The following is a 10,692-nucleotide window of genomic DNA, read 5'->3' as shown; positions in this document are numbered from 1 at the left end:
TTCCCGGGAATGACGTCATTATCACCATCCATGCCGTTGCTTGGTGCCGTTGCACGCTGAAATTTTTCGCTTTCCAATAAGTGCTTTCGATTCAGTCCCGGAACAGATTACTCGGGTACTTACCATTTAGCAAAAAAATCCGGAAATTTCGGTTGAAAGTCAAATGGAACAGTAATTTTCCGGAAAATCCGTTCGGAAATTGTAGACTACCTTCAGCGTAGCCCTCTTTTTCCGTTCGGAACGGAACGGCCGAAGTTTCCTTACCATTAGGTAAATTTTCCAGTTTCCAGTCTCTCATCAGCCCAAAATAATTACGAGAAATCGAATTGCAAATGGTAAGCGCCATCTCGTTCGGTTGGTTTGCTGATTTTGGAAAAACCCTCACCATTATACAACGGTCATCCCAACCGGTTTATTCTGACAAATGGTAAGCACCCCTCGTATCATGGTGCATCAAAGGCGGCGGGATCAAACCCTGGGAGGGGTACTCCCATATAAAAAGTACGGGGGTGTTCGTCGTACCTTTAGATTTGGATTGGATTTGGAAAACAGGCATAATTATCTTGCAGTGAATTAATCCGCACCATTTTTAGAAGTTGCTGTTAACTGGAATTAGAACAGCGTACTAATAAGTGTCAGATAATTTTTTGATTCGAAGCACAGGCAAACATATGTAACCACTACAGGTGAAAGGTCGTTGCACACCAGCTATGGGACACGTTGAGGGGACGTGAAATGGAGACAAGCCCCTTCGTGTGTAGGCATGTTGTTTTAAAGTTGTAGCGAAGAAGAGTTTGCAAGAGCAGTGCACACAATGCGACATTGAAAATTGAGGTCATTTTGTCCTAGCTGCTTCATGACGCACGAATTCGCAAGAACGGGCACAAATTGTCGCTGAAACATCTCCCCGCTGCGTGTCCCGGTTCATGTCCCCGCTTCATGTCCTACTTCATGTCCCCGCTTCATGTCCCCGCTTCATGTCCCCGCTTCATGTCCCTGCTTCATATCCCTGCTTCATGTCCCCGCTTCATGTCCCCACTTCATGTCCCCGTTTCATGCTCCCGCTTCATGTCCCCGCCTCATGTCCCCGTAACATGTGCCTACAACATGTACCCTAGTGCGTGCCGAAATGAAAAGCAAGTCGTTCAATTATTAGGTATAACAATTATCAGTTATGTCAATTTCATCGTGTTTTCTTACGGTTGATTCAGAGTGTTCTAATGGTGTTGACTCAGCGATAGCAATTGCACCATGACTGCTTTTGTTGTGTATAGTGGTTTCGACAAAAGGTTGTTCCACAAAAGAGCAGTAGCGTACCCAACAATGCCGATTGGTATACTGCTATGGTTTGTCGTTGCTCGACTGAAGTTCACGGTTTTTCAGCAGGAAGAAAGAGAAAGCATGGATACCCGTGTTTGTGCTGTCTCCTGCAGTACCACGCTGAAACACATAGAGTTCGGCAAGCAATCAAACAACCGTGACCCATCATTACCCACAATACCTTTCGACATTGCCGCGCACGCTTTTGCGCTTTCCTAGGACAACCTGCGTCTGGTCAAAAAATATATGCAATCCTCATCTAAGGTCCCGAGCAGCTCTGAATTACGGTAGTCTCGGTTTCTCCCTTTAGAATTTTTTGAAGGAACATTTTTGCCGATCACTGGAAAACAATCACGAAAATTTGATCTCCGATCCCACCATTTTCTCGCTCTCGACCTAAGCACTTCCCTTGATGCTGGGTTGCCCTCCATACCGAGCGACATTTATTTAATAAAAGTAGCAACAAACTGTTTACATGAAAATTCACCAAACACTGGATCCAGATTACCTCGCGCCTAAACAGTTTGGAAGATTCGGATGATTCTGCTTGTGCTTGTGTTTGCGTCGAATTTCTTTTCACTTAGGTCATCCCTATTGCTTGCGTTTGTGCTTGCGCTTGTGCTTTCGTCGCTGGTGAAAACCAGGCTTTGCTTCTGAGGTTTGGGCGCGATTATTTCACGGTTTCGTGTTAATGATTCTCTTTTATCTCTAGTTTAAATCTTCTTCCGGCAAACGCGCTCTAGGAGTGAACGTCAAACTTGTTTATTAAACATTTTCAGCACCTGTTTGAGAACATTTGCTCTCAGTTCTGTTACATGTATGCAAATAAACAGAAAGCTGGAGCCAAATTAAACAAGAAATCCGAACCACTTGAGTTTCTAAACCCTGGGTGAAAAGTATTATCTTGAAAAAGACGAAAAACACATTTATCAGTAACAACTAATGAGGAAATCATTTCTTTAATAATACTTCTTCAGCATAGAACAAGAAAAAGAAACTGAATAAATACAAGGGCTTAAAGGACCCTAGTCAGACTCCGCCATTTTCGCCGTCGAAATTTTTGATATTGCATGGTGAAGCGAAATCTTATTGCTTTGTTGTAAGTTGTGTTCCTGAAAGTATGTTTAATTATCTTTAGTAGTTTCACAGTGATTTCCTTCATTTTTGCATGCTCCGAATAAAATATAATAGCCAAACTCTCGCATGTAAACAAAAACAAAGGTGTGGCTGACTAGGGCCCTTTAAACTGCAACTGTAGCCAATGTGGGCGGGATGCAATGTAAAAAGAAATTAATGGCCCTGAGTTAGTCCAGAAGACGTATTTTCAAGTGTTGTTATCCTTTATAGTTAAACGACAATTCCTGGATATTTCCAAACAATATAGATCACTGCATAATCTGCTAATCCCGAGCGGCGACCATCGTGGCCACAAAGAGACCAACAAACAGGCAATAAGTTTTTCTAGTTATGAGAAAATTTATATCTGTTCCGCTTCCCCAACTGAAACGTCTGAACGTCTGTTGACTTCCAGGCAAATTTCTTTGTCAAAATGTCTCAGCCAGTAGGCAAAAAAATCGAAATCACACATACTGAAACACTTGGGGTGTGGTTCCAGAGACATATCTACGCCTCAAGACGGAAGGAAGAAATACACAGGCCCGGCTTAAGGCTACATTAATGAGCTTATAGTAAATCAAAAATGCTATATCTTTCTTTAAGAGCTAACTTGTAAAACATGCCCACAGACTTACATTTGAATGATTGAGCAGGTCTGTGTGGGCTGTTACCTTAAAGATGTTTGCGCCTGAACTTTAAATAGGGCCATATTTGTGGGAGAGTTAATTGTCGGAGCGTGACCGAAGGTTCATTCAAGCCTCTACCGACGTCCACGCCCTCTGAAAATCCCAGCCTGGCAATTTTGCTGTTAAATGTGTCAGCTAACAATTGGCATCCTCTTATCTCTTCAAGAGGTTGGTAGTGAGGTCCTCGGTCTTCTCTCCACTCCGTGTTGGCAATTGTGCTGACTGCCAATCTTTTCGACGAATAAGTGTGTTCATCCAAGGACTTTGACGGAGATGCTGCCGGGAACCTTGAGCTGGTTGAAGGCTCGAGGCTTGAGAGTGAAGTGATGGCTGGGAGTAGGCCTGGACGGAGGCTTGACGCTGGTCGCTAGTTGCTTGAACATGCGTGTGGCTTCCTCTTAGTGACGTACCGGTTTCAACTTGGATTCCTGGTACCGGCACTGTTGTAATGGTTTTTGGTTGGTAAACATCGAGACAGATCGTTACGTTTGTTGAAGGCGTTTGAAATGACACACGTCTTTCTCGCGTCACTTGCCCACCAGTTTCTCGAATATCATTGCTTGCTAGGGTTGCCATGGTTTTTGATCTTGATCTTGGCACGAGGTCGATCCTTTGAAGGTCGTCCAACGACTGGGCAGGTCTAATTCGTCTATCATTGCCCTGATCACTGGATACACCACCACTGATAGGATGCTGTCGTTTTGGCAACTTTCGTGGTGAGCTTGGCTTTGACCAGAAAACCGACATTTCTGTTTTTTTTTGTTTGTTTTTGTTTTTGTTTTTTTGTTTTTTTGTTTTTTTCAGTTTCTTGCTTACGCACACAGAAATAAACCCGTACGTAGAGATAGCCGATCAGCACCAAGCACACAGTTCCTCGGAGAACGCAAGCTATGTCGACGAGTAGAATATACTTGTACTCGACACCGGCGATTTTCATTACGTCTGGTGGGATTGGTGTCAACACGGTGCACTGCCAAGCAGTTTTTGCAAACTTCTTAACACGGCCTCTGGTAACAATAACTTTGTAATCTGCCCATTTTCCTATGGCCACGTTCCTCTCCCAAGCAATTACAGTGAGATGATACACAGACTAACAACTACCGATATACAATACATTGTCGTTCACGAAAGTTATTCCACAAAAAACTCCGGTGTCTAGAAACTTGGCAAGGACTAAAACATCTGAAATAATGGTTAATGGCATGGAGACAGCACCCGCTAAAATATCAGCTACCGCCATGTTTGCGAACGGAATGTTGGAGTTGATGTTTTGCAAGTCTCTTCTCCTTTTTACGGCTATGATAACTAAAATGTTTAGAAAAACGGTGACAGGACAAATGATGATTGTAGCCGCTGCGGTCATCTTGAACAAGGCTGTGTCGCTCAAAATCCATGTTTGCATTGGTGGGCAAAATAACTCGGACTGTACTTGGCTTGAAGTGCTAGCAGCTGGATTTGTACTGCCAGTGATCATTTTAGATAATGCAGTATCTCTTGGCACGACAGAATGGATCGGATGTAAATGACCACTGAAATTAAACTGAAGTGAGTATTCACTACAGAGAGGGATTATCCATGAATATCTTTTCGTTGCGCCGACTTCGTGACCATCTGGTATCGCTAGTTAGTTAGACTGCCTGTAATTCCTGCCTAACGAACACGATCTTACAAGCGCTCAATTCGTTAAGCCGGAACGTTTTCAGCAGCTGTTTGAGAATATATATATATCTAGCACAGCTCAGTTCTGTTTTACAACTGAACGGAAACCGAGGTGCCGGAGTTTCTAAATAAGAAAGCTATACATTGAAAAAAAAAAAAAAAAAAAAACCGAGAAAAACACTTTTCATGTGCACATATCTAATGAGAAGCCATTTCCCTTTTTATCAGTCTGCTTGTAACATAAACCAAGGTCAAGAAACAGAAACAAGGACAAAATAGAAGAGTATTCAATCTATGTTTGCAAATAAATAAATTAATGATCTCAAGTTATTTGAAAACGACTCAGTCAAAACGGGCATACGGCAGAGTTTGAAATATCGTTATCTACTGAAAAAAAGAGAACTGCACAATTTGCTGAATCGACACAACGTTTTAGCGAGAATCAATCAGGATGTTAAAAAAAGCTTTCGGATATGATCAGATAACACGGCAATTTGGAAACCACATTCAGAACAGAAATGAGGTATTTGAAAGAGATCGAGAGGATATTAATGGTTCCCTGAGAGACAAGTACAAAAAAGGACTCGCTTATTTTTCCCTGAAGATTTGTTCATTGTAAAATTTTTGATTGTATTCAACCAGACAAATGAAGGTGTTAATGGGTGAGAAATAAAATCAGCGATGACAACTGTTCTGGTATTAAATTCAGTGGGGAATGAATTTTAAAGCCAAATCATGTCAGACTAAAATCGTAAAATGCATCAATCCACTTATCCTATAATTACCTAAACTATTTTCTAATCCATTTAATATCGAATTTAAGTTCCATAATTTTCATTTATGTTACAAACTTAATAATAAAAATTACAATTTCCTCGATTGTGATTGGTTTAAAAAATTCTTATTTTCCACTAATTCACTTGCCGAGTTGTTATCGCACAGTTTGTTATTGGACAGTTTGTTATCGGACTGTTCAATAAGCCAATCACATTCAAAGTTGTGGTTTAAATCAACCAATCACATTCAAAGTTGTAGTTACGTGCGTGCGTGCGTGCGTGCGTGCGTGCGCTTTTATGTTTTTGGCGCCTAATTGCCGGTAGGAGGTGCGGTGGCCTTAGAATGTTTACATCTCCTTTGTAGGTATTTTAATGCAAATTTTCCCTTTCTTTCATAGCTTCGCTATTCTTCTTTCCTCGGAAATTGTAATTTTTATGAGTAATTGGTAATAAGACTTCGTGTCATCAAATTCGGTCTGTAATCATACTCGTGATAAACAAATCGGACTCCCGCCGCGCGGTCGTTCGATTTTGTTATCACTCTTATGATAACCGACCGAATTGGACTCCACTCAGTCCTATTACCATTACGAATTGATCAAGATAACTCCTTAAACTGTGACGTAGGTACATTAAAGAAGGAATAACATGGAAATACTGCCTTCTCACACACAGGCACGCAATGCGTGCACGTGTCTATCTATTAAAATTTCTGAAATAATAATTACATTCGATGTTTGAGGGCTTTTAGGCCTTGTTTTACACTTTGATATCATAACTGTTTCATACAGTAGTATTAAGGATATTTAACATGAAGTACGCTGTGGAACTTTTTGGCCTCACCAAAAATCAGCTGCCGAAGACAAGCCTAAAAATAAGACTTTTCCAACCAATTTGTTTGGAGAGCGCCGCTTTCTGTAACACAGGCTAAAATAATCTTCAAACACGCAGTTGTGGCTCGAAACAACCGCATTTCCAACACCTTTTCAGGTTTATCACGGTCAAAGGACGAGTGCTGCTTATTCATACATTGAAAAAAGTATCCACGGAAGCTAATCGTAAGCGTTTACTTAAATAACAGAAGATAAAAATTGAATTCTAAACAATTAAGGGAATGTTGAATTTGCGAATTGACCGGTACATTTCAGTCCAAAATTAGTTAAAACGTTTTTCTTACATGCATATCATTTAGTTACGAGAATCTCCTAAACGAACACGGTTTTCTCTTAAATTCCTCTAGCGACTCTATCTCCAAACGACGACAAACCCAGGCCTCGAAAGTTCTACTTAAACCTTTCCATTAAATTCTGCAGACATGAAAAGAGTAGCAACACTCAGTAATCCGTCACCAAAACGAAGCTTTTTCGAAAACGCTCTTAAACCGGAGAAATTTGAAAACGGTGGCTTTGCGTTTTCGTGTACATGAAAAACATTTTGAAAGACGGAGCTTTTCAAAAACGATGGTGTCACGATGATCACGTGATTTCCCTGACCGAGTTTTCCCCAAACACAAATCCAAAATGACCGGTGATTGTTGCGTTTTTAAATTCCTCCGGGGAACGTGTGGACAGAAAACATTTGATGTATTTTAAGAGTGAAACCTTCGTTTTTGCATTCCTCCGGCCTAGTGTGGACAGAAAACATTTGATGCGTTTTCAGAGTGAAACCTTCGTTTCTGAATTCCTCCGGCGTAGTGTGGAAAGAAAACATTTGATGCGTTTTCATAGTGAAACCTCCGTTTTTAAATTCCTCCGGCGTAGTGCAGTGTGGACAGAAAACATTTGATGCGTTTTCAGAGTGAAACCTTCGCCTATCTAGCTCGATAAGTCAGTTATTCAAAGTATGACCTAATGTAGAGATTTAGCACTCAGTGAAGTGACCTGGAAATCACCTCTGTTTACCGGTAATTTATTTTCCACGTTCAGTGTGTGATAGCGACTTTGAAGCAATTTTCGAAAACCACCTCGTTTTTAAGGCCACAAGGTTCAATCAGACGACAGAAGTTGTCTTTTTGAGTCATTGCTATAAATTTATACACCGTTTTTTCTATAAGAATATGTTTGATAAGAATTTCGAGACTGAAACTTGCGAAATTTTCAGAATGAATCCGAGACGTAGATTTTGAAAAGAATATAGTTCTCTGTGTTGAAAATTTGTAAATGCAGCACAATTATATGTTTTTAACTAAGCCGTGCAATTCTTCCTTTCTCTAAATGGCAAAACTAGCCAAAAAAACAACAAAAACAGCACTAGCCGTATGTTCGATGCTAAAAACATTCCCGTAAGAAGTTATGTGCGTCATATATCAGACTTCATTGCCTGCAGTCTGGCACCAAAATTGCTTCAACGCCATTTCAAAAAGTCCATGATAAAAAGTCAATAAAAGGGTAGTTTCATACGTTATAATTCAAGAATATTCACAAGAGTATAATTAGCCTAAAATCTGCAAAAAAATAAAAATAATAATAAAATAATCAGCCTAGACCGGAAAAACAATATTCTTGTATCAGTAAAGAAGTGAGTGTAGGTCGGAGACAGTTGAGCTTTTTCTCCGGAAAGCGGAATTAAAACACAAAACAGAACAAATTGAAATATTCTATAACTGGGTCCAAAGAAGAAATAGAATATCACAGAGACTAACCAGTGAGTGTAGAAAACTAAAACAACATAGCCTAACCATTCGCACCTGACAATTTATAGCTTAAATATCTCTCAACATTGATTTGCTTTTGCAAAAAAAAAAAACACTTCAAAATATTTAATTAAAAAAAATTTTGATCAATAAATCAATTTCGGGAACGGTCGTTGCTTAAGGCAATATTTTAGGTTTTCTTTTCTTCCTGTTGTTCTTAAATTGTTTCCCAGAAACGTATTTTAATCAGCCTTGAACATCTTACAATTATATATCAATCTGGAAAACGGAAGTTCTGGCTGGTTAAATCAGTAATCCATTTCTAGTTACCATACGTTCATTTATCATCGGAATTTTATGTCAGATTAATGAAAGTGACCCTGTCGCGTTTATAGCCTCTGGTAATCCCTGTTTTTCTGTTGATGTTCAGGAGAGGTAGCGATGTCCTTGGGTTTCCAATCGCTTTCTTCTAACATTTACCGAGCTGACTGCCAACCTTCCCGACGAATAATTGCTCATCCTGCAAGGAGTTTGACCTTATTTTCTTACGGACTTGTTGTGGGGAACCGAGTCTCGATTCTGAAGGCATGCCTGATGCTTTAAACGGATGCAAATCGATGGTTTCTTCAAGATGACTTTGAGTTTCTTTTGCAGTGACACCGCGTTCAACTTCAATTCCTGGCCCTTTTGTAATAACCTGAACACACATCGCTGTGTTTATTTCAGTCGGTGCAACTGTCATGCGTCTCATACGAGCCTTTTCTCCACCAGCCCTCTGGTCATCATTGTTGCTGCGGTCTGTTATCAAGTTGTAGGTTCTTGATCTTGGCATGCGGTAAATGCCTTGGAGGTCATCCAATGTATGAACAAAGCAATCTTTTTCTAATTTTCTTTGTGCACTGGATGCGGGCTTTTTCAACTTTAATATCTCTAAAAATGCGTCCCTGAAGCGGCGATCTCTATAGCAATAAAGAACAGGATTGAAGACAGAGTTGAGCTGAGCCAGCATCACCGACCAACGGAAAAACGAGCTTCTGCGAAGTGAGGGAAAAATCTCTCCGAAGAGCAGGAAGGCTAACGACGGAATGAACGAAATTAGCACCACCACTGTTAGGATGGCTGTCGTTTTGGCAACTTTCGTGGCCAACTTAGCTTTGATCAGACAAGAGAGCTCCCTGATTTTCTCGGTTTCCCATTGGCGCATACCGTAATAAACTCGTATGTAGAAATAGCCTAGTAGCGCGATGCAAACAGTTCCCGGGAGAACGCAAGCTATGTCGACGAACAGAATGTACTTGTACTCGACACTGGCGATTTTCATTATGCTTGGTGAAATTGGAACCGACACGGCCAACAGCCAAGCAATTCTTGCAAACTTCTTAACCCGGCTTTTGGTAACGATAACTTTATAATCTTCCCATTTTCGTATGGCCACGTTCCTCTCCCAAGCAATTACAGTGAGATGATACACAGACGAACAACTACCGACATACAATACCATGTCGTTCACGAAAGCTATTCCACAAAAAACTCCGGCGTCTAGATACTTGGCAAGGACTAACACATCTGAAATGATGGTAAATGGCATGGAGACAGCACCCACTAAAACACCAGCTACCGCCATGCTTGCCAACAGAATGTTCGAGTTGATGTTTTGCAAGTCCCGTCTCCTTTTTACGGCTATGATAACTAAAATGTTTAGAAGAATGGTAACCGGACAAATGATGATTGTAGCCGCTGCGGTTATCTTGAACGAGGCTGTGTCCCTTAAAACCCATGTTTGTATTGGTGGACAAAATAACTCGGACGAAACGAGGCTCGAAGTATCCGTGGTTAGATCTGTATTGCTAGAGTTCATCTTGATGTCAGATCAGGCACAAGAGACAAGGAAAGACAGATCAGCAGCGTTAAGTACTCACTGTGAAGTCACAACCGTAATATTGGATTACTCCCTTGGTTATGTGAGTGATCATCTTTCATCTGTAGATGTCATACGTCAAATTCGAACAATCATGCGCAGTTAGTAATCAAAGAGTTAGGAGCTTGTTTTTGTGAAAAACGTTCAGTACGTGTTTTCAGCAGCTGTTTGAGAATATTTTTCTTGTGTCCGCTCTTCCGAAAGATATCTGTTATGTAAATAAGTGTTAGCGCTTGAGCAATAATACTGAAATCTCTTTCCGCCTATCTCCTTCGGGAATAAATTGCATTTACGTAACAAAAAACAAAGCATGAAAATAATTCTAATAATGTTAAATACCTTTTTATTTCAGTGCCAAATGTATTTAGCAATGTTGCGCTAATTGGGGAGGCTATAAAAATAAACAACCAAACATTGTAAATGGAACATAAACTATTAAAAATTCCAACTGGTGGGAGGTGGAAGACTTGGCTATTTACACAACGCGGTCGAGGAGTTGAATTCAGGACTACCGAGAACAAATCCAGATAGCGGTTAGGCTGCGAGCAGGCTGTCGTCGGAGCACAAGCGCGCGGCGTAGCCACG

General features: G+C 40.7%; 2 protein-coding genes and 1 pseudogene across 2 annotated transcripts; all 3 read right to left on the bottom strand.

Annotated features, from left to right (window-relative positions):
- Window positions 1–1,933: 1,933 nt before the first annotated feature.
- Window positions 1,934–3,869, bottom strand: LOC149104037 (uncharacterized). The gene has a single exon (XM_089274218.1). It carries the CDS (start codon window positions 3,867–3,869, stop codon window positions 3,276–3,278), a length of 594 nt encoding a protein of 197 aa, XP_089130344.1. The 3' UTR covers window positions 1,934–3,275.
- Window positions 3,868–4,624, bottom strand: LOC149104036 (alpha-2B adrenergic receptor-like; annotated as a pseudogene).
- Window positions 4,625–7,449: 2,825 nt separating this feature from the next.
- On the bottom strand, window positions 7,450–10,169 carry LOC149104035 (adenosine receptor A2b-like). The gene has a single exon (XM_089273675.1). The coding sequence runs from the start codon at window positions 10,045–10,047 to the stop codon at window positions 8,659–8,661; it is 1,389 nt and encodes a 462-aa protein (XP_089129801.1). The 5' UTR covers window positions 10,048–10,169; the 3' UTR covers window positions 7,450–8,658.
- Window positions 10,170–10,692: the final 523 nt, after the last annotated feature.

This window comes from Orbicella faveolata, unplaced genomic scaffold (assembly GCF_042242905.1).
Source record: "Orbicella faveolata isolate gen_17 unplaced genomic scaffold, um_ofav_v1 contig_35, whole genome shotgun sequence".
NCBI lineage: Eukaryota > Metazoa > Cnidaria > Anthozoa > Scleractinia > Merulinidae > Orbicella > Orbicella faveolata.
Note: the sequence above shows the minus strand (reverse complement) of the source record. Positions and strands in the feature narration are given on the sequence as shown.

What these genes read in the sequence shown, in the direction of transcription:
- LOC149104035 (XM_089273675.1), bottom strand. Translation starts at nt 10,047, where the DNA reads ATGAACTCTAGCAATACAGATCTAACCACGGATACTTCGAGCCTCGTT.
- LOC149104037 (XM_089274218.1), bottom strand. Translation starts at nt 3,869, where the DNA reads ATGTCGGTTTTCTGGTCAAAGCCAAGCTCACCACGAAAGTTGCCAAAA.